This window comes from Carassius auratus, chromosome 37 (assembly GCF_003368295.1).
Source record: "Carassius auratus strain Wakin chromosome 37, ASM336829v1, whole genome shotgun sequence".
Classification (NCBI taxonomy): domain Eukaryota; kingdom Metazoa; phylum Chordata; class Actinopteri; order Cypriniformes; family Cyprinidae; genus Carassius; species Carassius auratus.
This window is the reverse complement of record NC_039279.1, coordinates 12,003,226-12,025,543: the sequence shown is the minus strand read 5'-3', so window position 1 is coordinate 12,025,543 and position 22,318 is coordinate 12,003,226. Positions and strand designations below refer to the sequence as shown.

The 22,318-nt window shown below is 38.2% G+C and overlaps 1 protein-coding gene across 1 annotated transcript; it reads left to right on the top strand.

Moving 5' to 3' along the window:
- Window positions 1-364: 364 nt before the first annotated feature.
- On the top strand, window positions 365-20,004 carry pcgf5b (polycomb group ring finger 5b). The gene is made up of 9 exons (XM_026222791.1): window positions 365-529; window positions 3,518-3,795; window positions 5,370-5,466; window positions 5,979-6,034; window positions 6,116-6,175; window positions 7,964-8,109; window positions 8,609-8,707; window positions 9,135-9,224; window positions 18,234-20,004. The coding sequence occupies exons 2-9, from the start codon at window positions 3,684-3,686 to the stop codon at window positions 18,279-18,281; spliced, it is 708 nt and encodes a 235-aa protein (XP_026078576.1). The 5' UTR covers window positions 365-529; window positions 3,518-3,683; the 3' UTR covers window positions 18,282-20,004.
- Window positions 20,005-22,318: the final 2,314 nt, after the last annotated feature.

Below are 22,318 nucleotides of genomic sequence, written 5' to 3'. Positions count from 1 at the left end.
ATAGGCTATGTTATGTACAGTAGTTCTAGGTTTTTGTACATAACACCTACATACTGATTAGTCATTCGTGGGAAGATGTTACTATATAAGTTTATTTATCGATATATTTGAAGCTGAGGAGGTTAATGCCAAAATATTATCACTCAGTCATGCCACTCCTTATTAATGCAAACCTGTCGGACATGAACGGCAAGTCACATTTTAACTGTCCTGAATATATTAATAAACAGGGCTGCCACACGTCTTCATTGATAAACTGGTTTTAAACTGTTACTGGACTAGTTGGTAATTGAAGGCTGCGCCCTAGTTTGTGTCCAATCAGAGACAATCTGCCATGGAATGAATAAAACAGCAATGCGTAAACAAGAACTGGAAAGTCCTCCGCCCCCTTCCCCATATCATCTCAAATGAAAGCAGTTCCGTATTCTGAGCCGCTATTACAACCATCACTTTCAACATCCCAAATTCGTTCAAGTCTGTTTATAAAAATCAAAACGCATCATCAACATGGACCCATGATGTGTACAAGGTAAGAGATGGTCGTTACTGTCTGACTGCAGCTGTGTGTAGTTTTTACGCTCTCCCTTCATCGTAAAGTTTCGAGTGGGATGGGAATGCGGTCTCGTGTCATATCAAGTTCGTCAGCATGTCTGTGTCTCTGTAGCATACTAGATGTCAGGGTATACTGATTATTTAGTGCGCAGGGGTGAGCGATAAAACACTCGCCTCTCGTTTACGGAAAGTGACACTTGTACAAATGGCAGCAAGTTAAAACGAGTGATCGCTCGTTATTTGTTATCGAGGTAAACGCTGCGCAGGGTTTTACAGGAAGATGACGCATAGAATGACACAGACGATGGCCGAATAGTTTTGACAAAAAACAACAACAATTATATCGTCTTGATGTCACGATAAGCGAAGTAGCTAATGAGAACCAAGACATTTGTTTTATAGATTTTATATGACAAACCCGCATTGGCTCTGTTTGTCAACACTTACGTCTGATCGCAACATAAGGTTATAAAAACTAATAGAAAATACGACAAATTGCTATGTTAACAGGCCCGAATTCTGTGTAGGCTGATGCCTACCAAATATTACGAGTCCCACACTTTATGAATGATTTTTTGTAAGGACAAAAGTGATTATGCATTTACTGAATGAGTTATAAATGTCATTTCGAAGCGCCTCTGCACTTTAACCCAGTGGTTTCGTTTTGAAGATCGTGGGCGGGGCTTAACGCGCATGTGTCATGATGCACCTGTAGACCGCTCAATCAAACGTAATTTCAAGTTTCTTAAACATTAAAGATGAACTCGATAAATTTGGCTTATAGTAATATTCACTTTCAGCAAGTGTTTTATACAAAACAAACAAAAACATCTAAGAAAAACAGCCAGACAATATGACAACAAACACAACATATTACTTTATTGAATGCAATGGAAGTGCAGGAATTCCCAGCCCCGGCTCTCGAGATCCACTTACATGCAGAGTTTAGCTCCAGCCTTGATCAAACTCGCCTGCCTGTATCTCTACTAATGTCGAAGGTAGACCTTGATTAACTTGTTCAAGTGTGTCTGATCAGGGTTGGAGGACTCTACAAGGAAAGTGGATGTCTACAGCCAGAGTTGAGAACCCCTGGCCCAGAGACAGGATCAGTATATGTACGATCTACCAAGCTAAACACAATGAGCATGAAGTCCAAACAAATAGTTTATACCGCAGATCAAGGAAAACATGTAGCCACCTTCCATGTACTAGCACAAATCACCAAAACTATAGGAAAATCTAAAACTGAATTCTGTAATGACCATTATATGAATCTGTCATGAGTAGTAGTAGTAGCAGTAGAAAAATACACAGAAAAATACTGAAAAACAGGCCTAAAAAGAAAACAGCTTCCCTATGCTTTTATAAACATACTTAAGTAGGCCAGTAGGTGTCAATATAAAATCCAAAACCACTTTTTCTTTTGGCATGAATAAGAATGAGCATAAACAACAGCTAGTACAGTGTATTTTGTATTTTGTGGTGCACAAGCAAACCTGCACAAAAAATATCTTGGGATCAAATCCTTAATTCTGAAGGGCCTTTTGAAGCGGCCAGTTTTGAGTCCTTCAAATTAGAATGACCCTTCAATATGGTGGCCATGATTGTTCTCATCCAGAGTGCCCTTGACTATGGCTGAAGGTCACATGACTATGATAATGACAACATGGTGAATAATCATACTATATAGAACAGTGGCTCTCCAATCTGGTCCTGGTGACCCACTACTCTGCACTTTTTGCTTGTCTGTCTAACATACCTGATTCAGATCATCAGCTCATTAGAGAGAAAAAAAATCCATTAACTGGATTGAGTATGTGCAAATTCCAATTGGAAGCAATTGTTCCTATGCCCTACTTACTCTGGAGGGAGCCTACTTTGGAGGGAGCAGGGTACTTGTGTGTCCTACTGGAGCCATTTTGAATGCTCTTTACAAAAGGAGCACTGAAAGACAATGTAATTTCCTCATTATCTTTACCTGGAATGTTGTCTTATTGTTGCTGTTAATATGTCACAAATAAATACATTTTATAACTATTTTTAAACACATTTCTTACTTATAAAACTTTTTTAAACTTAATGTGAAATGCATGACAAAAATGTGTGTAATATTACAACAAAACAACTTGAATTATTCTTTTTATACATTACCTCGAACTCTCCCACCATATCTAGCTTCAAAATTGATTTATTGCCACCTTGGGTCATATCACAATAAATTATAAAATAACTTTCTTCAGTGTGACCATCAGACTAGTGAAAGGGCTTTTCATGGAGGGTTGAGGTGTTCACTTTCATTTGTAGGACTCCTTCAAATGGTGTCCCTTTCCAGAAGTGCCCTTCAAGTGTGTAAAAGTGTTTGGAATAGACCTTGTGTCAGCCAGGACTGGAATTGAGAACCACTGATTTTTAACGGTGACTAAATAAGAAATTCAAAAGAAGTCCCTACTCAGAGAGTATGATTTCAGACACAGCCTTACTGAATGTACCTTTAACAAACAAAGATTATTGGCTAATGTTACACGCAAAGATATAATGTTCACAAAGCAATAAAAGTTAAAAAAAAAAAAAAAAAATTATAAAGCATCCAGTGATTTCAGAATTCTGCTATAGTTAAAGAATAATTGTTATACTGTCAAATGATTAATTGCGATTAATCACATCCAATTGTATATATAAATATACACACATGCATGTATATATTTAAGATTTTTTTGTTTATATATATATATATATATATATATATATATATATATATATATATATATATATATATATATATATATGCATAAAAATATATATGAATATAAATATTAAATATATATGTATATTTTTGTTTTTACATATACATAATAAATATACAAATTGCACACACATTTATCATGTAAACAAAAACTTTTATTTTGGATTATATTAATCACAATTAATCATTTGACAATACTAATTGTTATATCCACATCCACAGGTCTGTCTTAGAGACATGTTCAATTGCCCATGATGTCTTGAAGGAAGAGAAGGCCAGGGGCCCTTCAGCAGCATACTGCAGTTGAGCCACAGAGTGGTTGAAACTGCATTCCACTTTATCCTTTCACCATCTGTTTTTCCTTCATCCCTCCTTTGGTAACTTGACAATGACATCACATAGGAAACACCTGGTGAGGGACTTCAACCATTTCATCACCTGTTATATCTGTAAAGGGTACTTGATCAAGCCCACCACCGTGACAGAGTGCCTGCACACCTGTAAGTATCTACAGTGTCTATGAAAATTTTGTGAAAACTTTTAGGATGATTTAGGAGTGGTTTTCGTGGGCTCTGACCAAAAAATGATCTGTTTTGATAGTGTCATGGACAGCAATTAAAAAATAAATAAAATGTAATTATCAATTGAGAGTTAGGGTAGCAGAATAAAGAAATAACTTTCCTTATCTGTAATTGTTAAATGTTTAATGTTTTATGAATCAATGTGTCCAAACAACTTGTATTTTATTTGTATTTTGATTGTATTTTAGTGCATACCTACCTGTCACTTGACTGTTTCACTGATACAAGATTAAGACCAGTGTTTGTTGCATGTATTTTAGCTGATAAATCCCACTTCTGCTGTTGTTAATGAATGTAATTTCATAATGCTTAATTAGGCACATATGTATTTCCACAGAGAGTATGTGAACAACAGGATTTAGTGTTAATTATTTGTCATTTTATTGTCAGGTGAATGTGACCTACATTCCTTTTTGCATTATATTGGTACGGCACACCAGATGTGAAAACTCCCTCACCTTTACGACACATGACCAACACATTGTCACTGTCTTCTTTAGAGCAGTCACCATGACAACAGATATTATCCTCAACATTAAGCTATTTTCACAAAGATAGAGTTAGTTTGCAATTTATGTAACCAGCAGCTGATTATTCCACACAGTGATGACCTGATTGTGTCTTGTATTATTGTCAGTGTGTATGTATGTGTATGTGTATGTAATATTTTTGAGCAGTGGCTTTCCCCCCACTCACTAAATCAGTAAATCAGTTTGATATAATTTGTGTGTGTTGACAGCTTTGTATGTGTATTCACAGAGCAATAGGGTAAGGATTGTTGCAATGGTTTTGCTGGTGGAAAATAATAGGTGTTTTACCAAAACTTTTATCTAAACGCCAGTTTGTAAAACTTGGTTTTAATTAGGGATGCACGATATATATCGGCCGATGATCAGTGCACATCTCGTCAGTAAAGCCAGTTTATTATCAGCTTGGATTTATGCAGCTTGTCAGTTAACAACGGCTCTGTGTAGTATAAGCTGCTCTGTGTGAAATCACACACCAGATAGTTTTAATGCTGATTGGATAACCGGATTTACTTACAAGATATGCATTAATCATCGGCCGATATATATCATGCACCCCTAATTTTAATTTTAGCCTGTGGTCATTCTGGCAGATGTAGGGAATATCATCTGTGAAATGAAAACATTTTTTTTTTTTTTTTACATTTTAACAGAAAGAAACCGTACAAATGTTACAGTAAAATGTAACTGATAATCAGGAAGTTCCCTTGCTATGCACAGTGCAAATGTGTAAAAATATAAGATATTTCAAATACTGTAAAACAATGTTAAAATTACAGTTTAGTAAAAAAAAAAAAAGTAAAGAACAAGACATTTTATAACTTATAGGATGATTAAATCATAGTCATCTTAAGAAAAGGTTGCTACTGTTTTTTACAGTGAAGTTCTGGCAGCCACAGCTGTTTCACAGATTTTTACTTTTATTTAAGTATAATTTCTTCTTCTTTTTTTTTCTTTTTTTGATAGTTTGTAAAAGCTGCATCGTCCAGCATTTTGAGGACAGCAATGATTGCCCAAGATGTGGTATCCAGGTTCATGAAACAAATCCCTTGGAGATGTTAAGGTAAACCACAGTTATCCATAATATCCCACTACTAAGTTAAATACTCTACAGCAAACCTGCATGAAGTGGTCTGCGATCAGATTTAGTGTAGCATTGTAGAGCACAAAATATACAGGAAGCCATGATAAGGATTAATGAGATTAATCTATTTGATTTTAAATAAATTTGGAACACAGTCTAATAGTTTTCCCATAATAGATCTGAGAGATTTTTTGTTGTCCACAGTTGACTTGTTTTTGCCTCACTGAGTTGCAGTGAATTTGATCCTGGTTGGGAGGCATTCCAAGCAGCAGCTGGACTGTTTTCTGGAGCCAGAGTGTCAGCTGTGAGACAGGATTGCCTCTCCACACCAGTGATGCATCTCCATCCCGACACCAGATAGAATGATAACATGATTATAAGAGCTTAGAGCAGAATTAGCCTGAACCTGCTAATAGATGTGACCGCGACATTAGAATGGCTGTCATCTTGTTCTGGATCCTCACATTTCTTTGTATTTGTTTTCTCCAAAGGCTGGACAACACTCTAGAAGAAGTCATTTTCAAACTTGTGCCTGGTCTTAGAGAAAGTATGTATTTTGCCATTTGAAGTAACTCTTGCGTCATATACAAATTAACTGGCATTTAATTAACTTTTTTTTTTCTTCCAGAGGAACAACAGCAAGAGGTTGAATTCTGGAGAAGAAACAAATCGAAAGAAAGTCTAGATGGTAAATGACTCAAACAATGAAATGATCTACAACTGCACTCACCTGATAACAATGTTAACAAGTTCACCATTTTAAAGGAATAGTTGGCCTGAAAATGAAATGCACTCACTCTGTTATCGTTTCAAACCTGAATTTTAGCAGAATGTTGACTGTTTTCCATAAGAAAGTGAATGATACCATGAAAATGACAAGCTCTGAAAATTACAAAAGGCAAGAAAGAGAGCACACAAGTTATATGAACACTAGTGTTATGATACGTTTATGCTCCCTGTTTTTCTTTTTGGTGCTTGACAGCTCCTGGTCACTATTAATTTTCTTTATATGGAAAAAAGCAGCAGGGAAATTTGACATAACATCTTCTTTTGTGGTTTACAGAAGAGAGAAAGTGATTTGGGTTTGGAATAGCATAAGGGTCAGTAAATAATGACAGAAGTTTCATTTTTTCCTGAACTATCCTTTTAATCCAACACATTAGGCTTTCTTGGCTGTGACTCCTATTGGCCAGGTTACTTTGCTGTATCAGCATTTAATTTCCTTTCATCAGACTCTTGGTATCACTTTTGTTGCTTATCAAGTAATGTCTTCATAGCTTATATGAATCTACCACACTCTGTTTCAGTGACCTTGACTTAGAGGTGGTGGGTAGTAAGATGTGTGTCATCTCGCGTCACTCTGTCCCCTTGACTCCAGAGAGAACTAATAAAGCCACTCCATACAACTATTTTGTACAGTTACAACTGTAAAGATAAGAGCTGAAATTTTTTAACTGAAAGAGTTGAGCTTGACTCATATGACCAAATTAAGATATACTGTATGTGGTGTTTTAAGACAAACACCATTTTTTCACTATAAAAAATGGAAATAATTGTGCTTTATCAATAATTGTAACATACAGACAACTATTTAGTCAAATAATTTAGTGCCCCCATCCACCCCACCCCCCAAATTTCTGCCTTATGACCATATTGAATGATGATGAAGACACACAAGAAATGCTGTTCATTTGTTTTTCTATTTCATATCAGCAGTAAAATTACATGGCCCTATTTGTTTTGGCCAGCTGGGAGATGTACTACTGGATGCCCCATTTAGTTAAAATATGTTTTGTGTGATTTGTTGGAATCTATAAGTTTTTTGTTTGTGTACAACAATCTTCAGAATCTACAGCTCTTGTGCACAATGTATGAACCAAAATGAATGGCTTTCATAATACTTGGAGTCTCCAAGGCAACTTGAAAGTGTTTGCAGCTGAAAGCAGTTCTTAATGATGAGATAATTACCACATTTGTGATTTTCCCAAGAGCATGTTTTTGAATATTATCTATTTCATACAAAAGAAAGCCTGAGAAAAGATGCAGATGCTATTTTTCATTAGCATATCTATTAGTCTGAAATGTTCAGCTTGTCAGAGGAGCACATAATGTGGTACATATTTCTTTCTTTCTTTCTTTCTTTCTAAAAATAAATAAAAGTCAAGTCACATTTATATATATAGTGCTTTATATAATATAGATTGTGTCAAAGCAGTTTCACTTTAGTAACACATTAAACAACAAATTAACACTTAATGTTGAAAAATGTATCAATTATGTTATAAATTGAATTTCAGCTGTTAAGCAGCTCTTCAGGAGACAATAGTGTCATTTTTCAGTTTGTAGTAATGTTTATTCAATTTAGTTCAATAAATTCTAAAATTTAAGAAATCTGTGTGAAAGGCAGATGAAACAGCATTTCAGACCTTTTGATAAAGTCCTTTAACATGAGCACCTCTGTTTTATCTTTTTCCAGAGGATGGCCCTTTACGTAAGAAGGCCCGAGTGGATGAAGAGGATGATGTTAAAGGTGATGGAGACTACCACAGGAGTGACCCGCAGATAGCCATCTGTCTAGACTGCCTGCGTAACAATGGGCAGATGGGGGAGAACATTGTTAAGGTTAGCCAACTTTAATGATCTCTTCTCCTCTTATCATACTAACATACTTCATGTGTGCCACTCCATGTCTTCTGCTTCTTTTATCTTCTTTCTGTGTTGGTCTTGCCACCTCATCCCTTCTAAAGGAAAGGTGATCCAGGATCAGATTTTCCACTCATGATCCTTGTGATTGACATTTTAAGATTAAAGTTGAAACAGATCCTTATTCTTTTTCTAAAGCGTGGTATCAATCGATGTCGGTCCAAAGCTCAATCTTTTCCATCCATTCCCACATTGCCATTATCTCCTTGTTTGCTAATAATTCTAGTAATACTATGAAATATTATTACAGTAAAAACTGTTTTGATGTATTATAAAGTGTCATTTATTTTTGTGATGGCAAAGCTGAGTTTTCATCAACAATTACTTTAGTCTTCAGTGTCACATTATCATTCAGAAATCATTCTAATATTTTGATGGGGTCGCATTTTGGAATTTGTCATTTTGCCTTGTTTTCCAGGGCTTAATGAAAAAATTTATTCGCTGCTCAACAAGAGTGACTGTTGGAACAATCAAGAAGTTTTTAAGTCTGAAGTTAAAGCTTCCCAGTTCTTATGAGGTAAGACCTGAATATCTTTAGTCTACGTAGTTGACCATTTTTCTTGGAAGCAAAAAAAGGTGCCATGATTTGGTGGATATTACATATTGCCTATCCATTTTGTTTATATTTCACATGTCTTTCATTATGCATTTTGCAGAAACGTTTATGCAAAGCTTACAGTGCAAATACTTATTTCTATTAGTATGCGTGTTCCCTAGTAATCAAACCCAAGACCTTTACATACAGGAACAGTTCAAATGAAATATGCTCTTCTGGGACTCAAACGTGTCTTTACTTCATTACATGTGTTTTAGCAATTAGTATCTATATTCTCAAGTTGATCATGTTTCTGCTGTTTATCTTTTGTTTGTTTGCTTCTTTGCTTGGCTGTTTTGGTCCACCATACAACGGAATTGCTTTTCACAGTCACTAACTTTTTCTGCAGCTAGATGTTCTATGCAATGGTGAGATCATGGGTAAAGACCACACCATGGAATTCATCTACATGACCCGCTGGAGGCTTCGGGGAGAAAATGTAAGCCATTAGAATGCCAGTATCTCCTCCTCTCCTCTCTTCTCATGTGTGAAATGTAAATCCTCTCATCTTTTTCACTGGAATGAGCAATGCAGTAGACCCTGTTACTCAAAGCAGGTTCTAAGTTGTGTGTCTTAGTTTTTTATCGTATTTACAATTTAAAGCAATGAGGTCCCACACTGCCCTTCTCAGTTTGGCATGCAGTTTATTCTATCATTATGATTGTTACATTCACACGAGGCTGTCATGGAGTATGGAATCACTGTAGTGGTGAAGAGCGTTACAGAAACCCCACTGGGGGGTCTGTACTCTGTCCTCATACCTAAAGATTTCACCATGTTTTTTTTTTAAACCACATAATATCTTCAATAGTTTTAAAATTTCCATTGCCCCAAAGATTACATTTAATAATAAACATTTTCATTTTAAACAAAAAAATAATATAATATAATATAATATAATATAATATAATTATCAGTTGACATCCCTAGTAATTATTATTGATTAATTATTTATAATTGTTTTATCATTATTCATCACTTATGAATAACTAATTATTTATCACATAATTAATGCATACTAATCTAATTTTTTTTATTTATTTTAACATTCTAATCTTGTCTGTTAACAGTTAATCAATTAACCAGTGTCTGATATCTGTCAGGAAAATTATTATTATTGTTATTATCATAGCTGCTGTTTATATTTCCAAATACCTGCAGTACTCCACTTACTCCTGCTTACACCTGCTCAGAACCTGACATGGCACTAAGAACTTTTCCACACAAAGACTGTGTTTATAAATATGAACGTTCCCGTGGCTTTAAGTGTACACACACTCTGAGATCAAATTTGTGCGTACACATGCTTTAGAAATTAGGTTACTGTAAAAGCATGAACTACCTTGAAAGAGCTGACTTCTCCTTCTCGTAACGTCTTTTAACTTATGTAGAAATTTTTGACATTTTAGAGATTTTGATTCAGGCACATGATTTGCAATGATTTGTAGGATGAGTAGTTAATTTCTTTGTAAAAAAGGTTAAATACAGTTTGCCCTCCAGGAACTTGAGCTGCGTCGAAACACTAAGAGCGTGGTCACGCTGAAGGCATTCCCATAATCACGTGTGTAATCAGACTAATGGATGGGCAAGAGGTCACAGGCAGGTGACGTAGAGACCAGGAAGCATACAAAAACTGCATGTGCGGTGAAACCAGCATCAGCTTTCTGTTATTTAGCAAGTGCTCTGTTTGTGTGTCACTCATAATACTGTTATCAGTCTTATTTATTGTTGTTTTTCATTCTGAAAATAAGCTCCAGTATGTCTAAAGCTTCTTCAAATCATGAGGCATTTGAGTGAGAGAAGGCAGCGTTATAGGCTGTGTGTTCCTGCCTGCCCGCATTACATTTCGGGTGGGGATACACACAGTCTGTGCATTGTCTGCTTGAGAGCAGAGCATACATAGTCAGCTTTGCATTGCGAGCTGCTTCTCCTGCATCTCCTGGAATGCTCTCTTAATGGAGGGAGCCTTCACCTGCGTTCCCTGCTGTGCTGGTCCTGCTTCCGCCAAAGGTGGAATGGCGGCTTTACTCGTGGGGTTCACATCTGGATCTGGTGGAGGGAAGGGAGACGGATATATCCCTATCTTCTTCCTCACCTGCCAGATCCAGTGCCCCTCTCTGGGATCAGAAGCCAGCACTACGGTTACTTCCCCCCGAGGAGCGGGCTCGACGCTCCGCATTTCTTCCTCCGGGGAGGTTGACGTGGAGGGCATCACACTAGTATGATTGGCTGTTGGAGGTGGTTACTGGTGCTTTGGCCAAGTTAAACATTGAGTGGCCCACCGAGAAGCAGGCTGAACTGCAGAATTGCAAATCAGATGAGCGCTTTCTGCAGACTAGTCGACCACCTCCACACCAGAGCCTGCCTTTTACCCCTGACTTCCACATTGAGGTGTCGAGGTCGTGGATGAGACCATTCTTGGTCCACCTCTTCATCCCCGCTTCTGATTATTATGGCAATGTGGTGAGGTTGAGTGGCCGCAGTTACAGGGTGATGCCCCAGGTTGATCAAACACACTCTGGTGGGCAAGGGGTACTCTGTAGGTCAGGCTGGTGTGTGTCTGCATACAATGGTCGTGTTACAGGTGTAACAAGCTGACCTGCTTAAAGAGCTGCATGAGGGTGAGCACTTGTGCTCTCACCCTGCACTTTTACAAAGTATGTTGATGCTGCTCTGGCTATATACTAAATTATATAGACCATAGGTTTGCCATCGAGATGTCATTCTCGCTCATGTGAAAGAGCTAATGTTTAGACTAAACGCCTAGAAAAATGTGACATTACAGAGGACCACTTATTTGGGCGTAGTGTGGTATTTGACCACGATACAGACACGTCTGTCCCGTGTTTAGATCAAGTCGATCCTCACTGCAGTAATTAGAGTGAGAAAAGGCCAGTCACTCACTGTCAAGCAGTTTCAGAGACTGCTGTGTCTGATGGCAGCTGCGTCCAATGTGATACCATTTGGCCTGCTGTAGATGAGACCCCTACAGTGGTGGCTCAAGACCAAAGGGTTCTCCCAGAGGGGAAACATGCTCTGCAGGCTCAAAGTCATGCAGTGATGCCTACATGCCTTAGACACGTGGAGGAAACATTGGTTATTTTCTCAGGGCCTGGTGCTGGGAGCTCCTTGTCACCACATAATGCTAGTGATGCATGCATCCCTCACTGGTTGTGGAGTGGTCATGATTGGCTGCTCGGCCCGTGGTCTGTGGAGTGGTCACCATTTCACATGGCACATCAACTGCCTGGAGATGCTGGCTGTGTTTATAGCATTATGTCCCCATGGGACCTGGCTGTGGTGTTAGAAGCTATCTGTAGGCCTCCCATCGAACCTCTGACCGCCATCTCACTATAAAGACTACCCTCCTTCTGGTGATTTCTTCTCTTAAGAGAGTTGGGGATCAAATTTCTGGTTAGCTATGGTCCCCCTAAGAGACGTCTTCCTGCTACTAAGCAGACCCATAGTTGGTGGATAGTGGATGCTATTCACATTGCTCTAAGTCCTCTAATCCTCTCACTGGGGGTAAAGGCTTACTCAACAAGAAGTGTGGAGGCCTCCAAGGTCTTTCTGGCAGGTATTTCTATGCAGGACATCTGCAACGCTGTGGGTTGGTCCATGACCCTTATGTTCATCAGGTTCTATGGCCTAGATATGCAAGCCACTCCTGGCTCTTCTGTTCTCTCATCATAGTTGTGCTCTTCCACACTAGGCAGGGATTTGTAAGTCTGGCAGCTTGGAAATACTCATTCCCATAGCATTTTGACACAGCTCAAGTTCCTGAAGAGGAATGTCTCCAGGTTACCCATGGAATGGAAATTATTTTATTTGAAACAGGGACAATGCACAAATAAACATTAAACTTGTTAAACAAGAGAATATGTCTTGGGCCGGGTTATAACAACAATTGCTAATTTCCACCTGTAGTCCCTGGGCAGGTATGACAAATTAAAAAAATAACAATTTTAAATTTCACAGAATTATGGATAAAATTATGTCCATTGAGATTACAGACAAACATGTTTGTAAATAACAGAACACACTTAAACACAACCCCCCCCCCCACACAAACACACACACACACACAGGTATACTATCTCAAAGATGAGTGCAAACTTGCTTACTTAGCAACCAACTCTTTGTCCGTCATGAGAAAGTGTGAGAATCTGTGCACAATATATGTCCCGTGGGAAGAGTATTCCACTGCCTCATGGCCACACATGAGAAGGAGGAGCTCCTAAATTGTGTTTTACATTGTGGGATGCTACACTCCCCCCTTGTGACACTTCTAGTTGTTCGCACTGTTTTTTCGGAGCAGAGTGTCACAAACTTTTTCAGAGGGGGAGCAGTAGCACTATATATGATTTTATGTAGCAAAGTCAAGTCAAGTTTGAGTTTATTAGATTATCAAAGCTAAGTATATCATATTTGATGAGTATTTGACAGTGATGATAATAACGTGTTTTTTTATCATGGATCTTGAGACAGTTTTTATACAAAGATTCTAAAGGTTGTATGACTGTTTTACGTGCCTGAGACCAGGATGTAATGCAGTACAAAAAGTGGGGGATGATCATTGCATTTAAATAAGTACTGGATGCTTCAGTGGTGAGGGAGTTTCTTATATATCTAAAATTTACTAAATTAAATTTCAATTTGTTACACAAGTTCTTAACATGACCTTTAAAACTAAGTGTGGAATCTAGAGTTACCCCCAAATATTAAAATTTATCTACATGTTTTATAAGTTGGCCGTTTACTAAAATTTCCGGATAAGTTTTAAGTATGAACCGGTTTGTAAAAAACATAGTTACAGTTTTTTTCCACATTTAATGTAAGACATGAGTCATGTAACCAGTGGCTAACCTTGCTCATGACACTTGATAATTTTTTGGCTACGTCTGTTACGTCTGGGTATATAATACTGTATCATCAGCGTACATAACAATATTTATGCCCTTGCAGACTGAAGGCAGGTCATTAATATATAAGCAAAACAACAGTGGCCCTAGAATTGACCCCTGTGGTACTCCCATAGTAGAGACAAGAGACGTAGACAATGTGCCATTTATTTGCACACATTGCTTTCGATTTATCAAGTATGATTGACGATGACGTTAGTGGAAATGTCGTATTTGGCCAATTTGTGTATCAGTACCTCATGGTTAACTGTATCAAAGGCTTTGAGTAAATCTAAGAAGACAGCTCCCACCACTGCTCCTTGATCTAAGCTAGTTTTAATCTCCTCAAGGAAGTAGCAACATGCAGTTTCAGTGGAATGTTTTTTTCTGAAACCAAACTGCATAGGATGGAAAAAGGACTTAGAGTCTAGATGTGCTTTAAGTTGTTCTGCCACAACCTTTTCGATTACCTTTGATGCAGCTGGGAGAATACTGATGGGTCGATAATTAGAGACCACTTGAGTATCCCCAGATTTATGAACAGGGGTGACAATGGCAGGCTTAAATACACTGGGAAAAATATTTTCGTTAAATGACTTATTTATAATCATCACTAGAGGTATCATAATAGATGTCTTGTGTTGTTTTAGAAAAGCTGTATCACAACCATATATATTTTTAGCTTTACTATTAGATAGAAGTGAGATTACATTTTCAACTTTCTCTGTGTTGATTAGGGAAAACTTAAAAGCAGAATCATTACAGGTTAAAGCTTGTGTGAGTTGAATTTTTGGTGAACTTAGACTCATTTCTCGTACCAAATTTATAAAATAATCATTAAAACATTCCGCAATAATCTTATCATCATCCTGGATAGAGCCATCCACCATGAGTTTTAAATGTTTATTTGCTGATTTTTCCCTTCCAAGTAATTTGTCAATGCTCTTCCATAACTTTTTAGAGTTTCCTTTTGCTTCACTAATAACATTGAGGAAAAAATTTGCTCTAGCCTTTCTAAGTTGTTGTGTGACTTTATTCCGTAAACTTTTAAAAATTAGATGATCAGTATTTAATTTTGATTTTAAAAACTTTTTCAGAGAAGCATCCCGTTTTTTCATTAACTCCCAGAGATTTATGTTAAACCAGGGTAGATAGGAAAGGATAGATATCGGTTTTTGAGATAATACTACGTACATTCAGATCAGTGTTGTAGTCGAGACCGGCTCATTCGAGTCCGAGTCCAGATCGAGTCCAGAGATGGTCGAGTCCGAGTCAAGACCGAGTCCAGAAAGGGTCGAGTCCGAGTCAAGACCGAGACCAGAAAGGGTCGAGTCCGAGTCAAGACCGAGACCAGAAAGGGTCGAGTCCGAGTCAAGACCGAGACCAGAGAGATTGGGTCTGAGACAAGACCTAAAGAAATCTTCAAGAGTATGTAAAATGTATGATGGAAACAATAAAGGGTAAAAGGGCCACATAGTATGTGGTGTAAAGGTAATTTTATTAGAATTATGAATTGTTACTTGTCAATATTAAGTGCTCATTTTCACATAACATCGTTGTACCACTATACACATCCATATAACCTTTCTAGTACACATAAGATTACTGTACGACTCTATATTGTAATTCCACATAACACTTCTAGTACAAGTAACATTACTGTACCACTATACCTGTAAATGTTCAACTGTAACAGCTTTTACATAACTTTTAACCCTGAAGCTTAACTAATGACTGCTAATATCCTGAAAATGTCTTGGATTATGTGCACTTTAGATGTTGTGAAGATTAAAGATGGGCATAATTACTTTTCAAAAAAATAAGTGAGGAGACCATCCTGCTACCCGACCAAGCACGATGTGGTCTCATGATCAATCCACCCAGACTAAAAACTCTCTCTATTGGTGCAGAGGAAGCGGGGACTGACAAAAGTTACCATTTCATCACTTTCTGTAACAGCAACGGATAATCTAATGCTAATTTCACTGGATGGTGGGTTTTAATGCAGGGTAAAATACACACTAGTCGAAGTTTTTTTTAGTTACGGAGGGCATACACACAAGAGCCGACTGACTGTCCAGGAAAATTTCATGCAAAAGTGTGTATGTGCAAGGGGAAGAAAGCTGGTTGAAATGCCATATAAGTTCAATGCCTTCTATCAGACATTTTTTCGGGGGGAGATGTTTAGTGTTGAGACAGTCAGTCTGTGTCTGTATTCATTATATAATTTAATTAAACAATTTTTTTTTTTTTCTGTGACCATTTTGTCCTACTTTGTAAAAATAACACAGTTGAGAGAAATAATGTAGCAATGTGGCTTTCTGGAAAGCGGGATCACTACAGGCGGATGGCAGGAGGGTAACTTAAGGCCGGTGACACACTGGCTGCGTGGCGTCTCTGCTGCGTGCCAGAAACGTGGTGGCTGCTTCGCGTTTTCTGTGTCTTTACACACCAGAAGCGTGTCTGACGCAGCGCTAGCGCGCTGCTTCTGCTATAGGTGACATAGAGAGAGGCCGCCGAAAAACCAGGCTCTTGCAAAATAGAGTATGTTTGACAGGTGCAATATTTGAAAATCGATAATTATTTATTTTATTTTTTTTTATTACATTTATATCTGAATTTATGCCAACCTATAGACTTTCAAATATCAAAATGTCATTAATTAATATGTATATTTGTGTACATAATGACACAAGTGACATATAAACATATTTTCCTAGTTTATTTTGCCTGGAAACGCTTCCAACACGCGCGTGTTCGCGTGAAAATAGGCGTCAGTTCTATTTCTAGCATGCACGGGTTTTCCGCGCGTCTCACACAGGCAGTCTGCAAGCTCTAACCTGTTAACATGGGAGCCGAATTAAAAACAGACACGCCACGCAGCTGAGACGCTTGCGCCATGCATTCAGTGTGTCGCTGGCCTAACGTCTCATGTTACAAGAAAATCACCAGTCATTGGATGTATCAATCATACATCAATTTAATTAAACATTAACATACAGTAATAATCATGAAATATTTTGATTGGGACTCGAGTGGACTCGGGCATAAGTCCGATTCCTAATATGTTCGAGTCCGAGTCAATACCGAGTCAAAATGCACACGAGTCCATGACAAGACCGAGACCGAGTCCGAGTCTCGAGTACTCAACACTGATTCAGATGTCCACCAAAAATGCCTTTTGGCTTCGTTTTTGCGTCCCACAACACACTCGCATGATTTACAGTCTGGAACAATTTCATCTGCTGCTGTTTAAGGTACGATGTAGTTTGTGTGGTGAGTGTTGGAGATCTGTCCAGGAACGATGTTATCGTCATTTGGCCAACATTGCTAAAAGGCTTGATGTAGTTTATTGGAGGATTACCTCGAATTCCCACGCCAGTAGAAGCAGCATACTTCGCCGATCTAGAGATGTCAGGATCAGCTGATTGGCAAATGTCCAAAGACCTCGGTCTGGGATTCGTGTGGACATCCCTGCACAAAAGGAGAAATGCGCAAAGCACGATGGCTGGGCCTCGCTTTGTTGACACAAATGTTGTAGAGTGTCCCATGCAGCTCACTTTGCACACGCCTCGCTAGACCATCATCCAGAACACTTGAGTATAGGATATACTGGCTCCATGAATCCACCGGCAGGCCGACAGCGAGTTTTCCAGGCGAGTCCATAAGCGCACGTTCAGAGGTAGAACACCAGCTCCACCGCATTTGTGTGCTCATCAAAAAAAGCAGGTGCAACGGCAAGGTAACATGGCGTAAGGATGTATTGATTTTAACAAAGTTTTTATATCGCAGAAGAGCCCAAGTTTCATGTCGTATTTTATGGTAACCTGGCGGTCTCCCAATATGGTTTAGGGGAGGTAAGACAGTACCTGCCACTCTGCCGCTACCTGCCGCCATGTTTTTCAAGTGCAGCTTCAAATGTACGGAAGTAGCTGAAGGCTTTTCGTAACCATGGTTCCCAGAGGGAACGAGACACTGCTTCTCGGTGCCATACTTTCGGCATCCCTGCGAGCGCGTGCTTCATTCCTCAAAGCTGACACCGTTTTCACCACACGTGTTTTTATAGCTTCCTCGTCTCTACGTCAGCCGCCTGTGACGTCTTGCTCATCCATTGGTCTGATTACACACATGATTCAGTGCGTGGTCATGCTGATTGCATTTCCATAGTGTTGCAACACAGAGTCTCATTCTCTTGGGGAACCATGGCTACATGCATAACCGGGAGACGCTTTCTATGATTTCTGAATAGTACTTTCCAAAAAAAAATTGGGAAATGCTTAGTTTCTGAAAAACTGGATGATAATTGTTGTTTTTAATGACATATTAAGTAAAACATAAAAAAAAATAAAAACACTAAAAGACCTAATGACCTTAATCTATAGAAAAGCACATTAACAGCCTGCAAAAACTGCAAAATCTGTAGATACAAACTGCAAAAACTGCAAAATCTGTAGATACAAACCATGTCATTTACGTATTTAAAACTTGCATGCTGTACTGGAAAATTTACATTTTACACTAATCTACAACATGTCTGTTTTTTCCAGGGCTACCCAATGGTACTTGAATATCGACCACGCATTGACTTTGGCTAGGTTGAAATATCCTGCACTAATTTCAGCCGATCAACAGACAGTGAACTGAATGGGCTTGTCCATTTCTAAAGAAATACTCTATCCATCTCTTCTTTTTGATTACTTTAGCTCTCTTTATTGGGAACAGTTAGTGCACTGAAGCTTGTGACACTTACCATGTGCCACAGGAATTTGTGATTTATTTATCTTCCCATGTTGTGGTTTATTTACCAAAGTGACAAGAGCCTTCAGCAATTTGCATATGATGGTATCTCCCTTTGAAAAATAAAAAATAAAAATGTCACATGATATAAAAATCTCAGTGCCTTTTCCCATACATCATTTTTTGAAGAGCTTCTGTGGATGGCTGTTTTATAAAGATTTATAAAGAGGTGTTTTCAAAGATTTTTTCCTTTTGTGTTTCACAGAAGGAACAAGGTCCATACAGGTTTTGAAAAACATGCGGATGAGTAAATGATGACAGAATGTTTGTATATAGTGATTTAATATTCTAAGTATCCTGATGTTTAAAGCTTTGGGCTTGTTCAGAGCCTGCAACATCCCTTAAGGGTTTTAAGTTGGTCTGTTTTTGATTTTGCCCACTTAAGGGATTTTATTTATTATAGGCCATACCTCTGTGCTCACACAAATGCCTTTTCTTTTGATGGTTTTGGTGATGTCTTTGCACATGTGCCTCATTTTTTAAAAATAAAGGTGAAGTTAACTTGGCTAAACACACTGAGTAGAGGTTTTACAGTGTCATCACTTCCCTGGCATCCTAATTGAGAAAATAATTGAGCTTTATGATCATCGTGTCATTATTTTGGTTTATGGTTGACAGGCAATGATTTAAAAACTTTCTCACAATTTGTAATTCTCTAGCTTTCCCCCAAAAAAATTATAGTAAATGGGTATAATGTTCATGACTGCTGTATTGAATTGAGTAATGCTTGCCTGTTTTATGTCAGAATACAATTTTATGTTAGTAAATCCTGAATCAAGTAGTCCAAAGAAAGAAATGACAAGTAAAAGAAGGTATTCATAGTTTATTCTTGCAAAATAGAATTAAAGCATTTGCTTGACCACATGCACAGGTTTCTTTAAAGTATGTTAATCTAGTCATATTACACCAAAGACACTCTACATCATCTGACCACATGGGATACATTCTAAAAACAGTTTTTCTTATTATACTTACAACAGAGGCCATGTGGCAAAAATAAGGCTTGAATTTCTGTGCATGGAACAAAACTACCTAATTTCTCAGAGTTTTATATTTTCCCCTCCAGTACTCAGTGACACATTTGTGCATTTCTTTTAACGTCTTCACAAATGTCACTGAAAAATGACTTCTGATAGAAATCTTAAGCAACAATCAAGGTCCTTCAAAAATAGAAAAGATTATTTTGCTATTGTTTTCACATTAAAGAAGTTGACTTTAAAGTATTGTGTTTAATTGGAAGCCGAATAATATGTGTTTAGATAAACCCTTGAATGTTCTTGTGCTACAATGATCAATATGTATTTTTGTAAGGAGCCCTTGTAGATATTTTATCTTTAAAAATGGAAATGTATGTTGTATGTTTGACAAACATCAAATGCTGCTTAGAATAATCTATTCTATTTTTCAATGTAAAGTCCCTAAGGTGATTTCTATAGATTAGAAATGTATATAACATATGACAGTTAATGTATTTGTGTGACTTTGTTCTGAAGAAAAATACACTCATAAATATTGATGTAATTGCGTGTGTCATTTTTTGATTTCATGCTTGTAATTAAAACTGATGACATAACAATACAGGGTTTATTATATTGCATGTGTTACAGACAGTTCAGTTATTTCTCCCTCCTGAAAATGGTCTCATTGCACTGTGGTGGGTGCGGCAGCACTGCCTCATATTTTCTCTGTGATTTCATCTAAGGTTCATCTGCCAAGGATAGAATTTCTCCACAGCTAAAATCCATTGACTTTTCAAGTGATTCGGCTTTCATTACTTTTGATGAGGAGAAAATGCTTCGAAAAGATAATTTCAAGATGAGACATAAAACCCATTCTCTTACACACACATATGTGTGTATTTAGGGTTTATGGGGATTGTCCATATGCATATTAGTTGTTTATAATGTATGACCTGTTATTTATATCCTCTAACCCTAACCATACCCCTCAAAGAAAACAATTGGAATTTTTTTAATGTTTATTTTTTAAAGCCAATTGGTTTTGTTTATCTTGTAATACCCATGTAATTACACATATTTTTGTTCTCATAAACCATGTATTCAAGCATGCACTCACATTTTATTTAGATGGTTTAGAGGGAATGTGTTTGTCCATCACTCTGCATTCTCTGTAATATAAAGGGCATAGAGCATCAGATTCACAAAGGTCCACCAGACAGCGGCTCTCACAGCTTTGCTGTCAGAAGGTTAATGCACTGGAAGATGCACCGATCTGCAGAGAGATACTGCCTGGGCTCTGCACTCATGAAAGTAGATTTCTTCCACTTACTCAAACAGGTCGGTCATAACACTTCTGGATTTCTACTCTGTGATATAGCCAGCCAGTCAGTTTTTCCAAAAGCACTCTCTGTTCTGTCTAGGAAAGTGTATGTCTCTTCACCTGTGCCAAATGCATTATCCATCTGCACAACAGAGAATTATTGGAACCTTTCTGTACCTTTCTCTGTAAAAGAGAACAGAGGTTAAATCGGAAATTTGGTGATGGCAAAACGTTAACATTTTGTGTTGATACTGGTTCCCTTGACAAGATATCACTAGACCCATATATATATATATATATATATATATATATATATATATATATATATATATATATATATATATATATATATATATATATATATATATACACACACACACACACGTGTGTGTGGTGAGAGAGAGAGAGAGAGAGAGAGAGAGAGAGAGAGAGAGAGAGTGTGTGTTTGTGTATGTATGTATGTATGTGTATATATATATTATTGAGCAGGCCCCGGCTAGGAAAAGTCATCAATCATGAGTACTTCCACCTGCTCACCCTCCAGACATGGAACCACCCACAGCTGCAGTCAATGATTTCCTAATGGAGGTCATCATAAAGATAGGATCTCTGCCTCAGTTTGGAGAGAGTGGCCCAAGGAGAAGGTGCTAAAGCCTCTGGATGGTCTATACAAGCGAAAGAGTAACCGAAGACAACTGGCTGAAGAGCAAAGTGGGTGAATTGTCACATGTTGCTTACTGACCTGCCTTTTCTATGCTCTGTCTCCCATTTTAAGGTGGCCCTGTGTGGAACGGACATAGTGAACACCAACAACGAAGATACCCCAGACTGGGAAGAACTTAAGTTTCCATTTAGATTTCTTTTTGGACCCTCAGTATTTCTTGGCTGAATAAACGCCTCTGTTTGGTTAACTCTCCATCTGCCTTTCTTGTGGTTTTGTTTAGTGGCAACTAAAACCTAATTTCACCCTAGGAGCCCACATATGGTGGAGAATGCGGGCATAGAGGTCAGCGCTTAAGTGGCCACAAAAGGATACCCAGATAAGGACAGAATGGAAGCTGCCATGAATGCCTTGATGATTAGCCATGCCAAACAGAGGGAGGAGATCGGTGCCCTCCGGGAGGCAGTTACCACGATGTGTCAAGTCCTATCCAAAACCAGGGCCACCTTAGACCCAGGGAGGGTCCTTACTAAGCAGACTCCAGATGATGATGTTGAAGCTTATTTGGAGGTATTCGAGAGAACTGACGTCAGAGAGAAATGGCCTGAAGAAGACATGGGCACCTTATTGGCACCTTTTTTGACAGGGGAAGCCCAAAGAGCCTGTCAGGATCTACCTGTTAAAGATGCAGCTGATTATGTGAAGTTAAAGCGGGCCATCTTGTCTCACTATGGGCATAGCCTCCCTGCTCGTGCCCAACGTTTTCACGCATGGACTTTTGATCCAACCCAGCCAGTTAGACCTCAAATCGCCACACTGATCCGACTGACAAAAGCCTGGCTCACTACAGGGGAAGGCCCCTCAGTGGTGGAAAGCATTGTGCTGGACCATTGC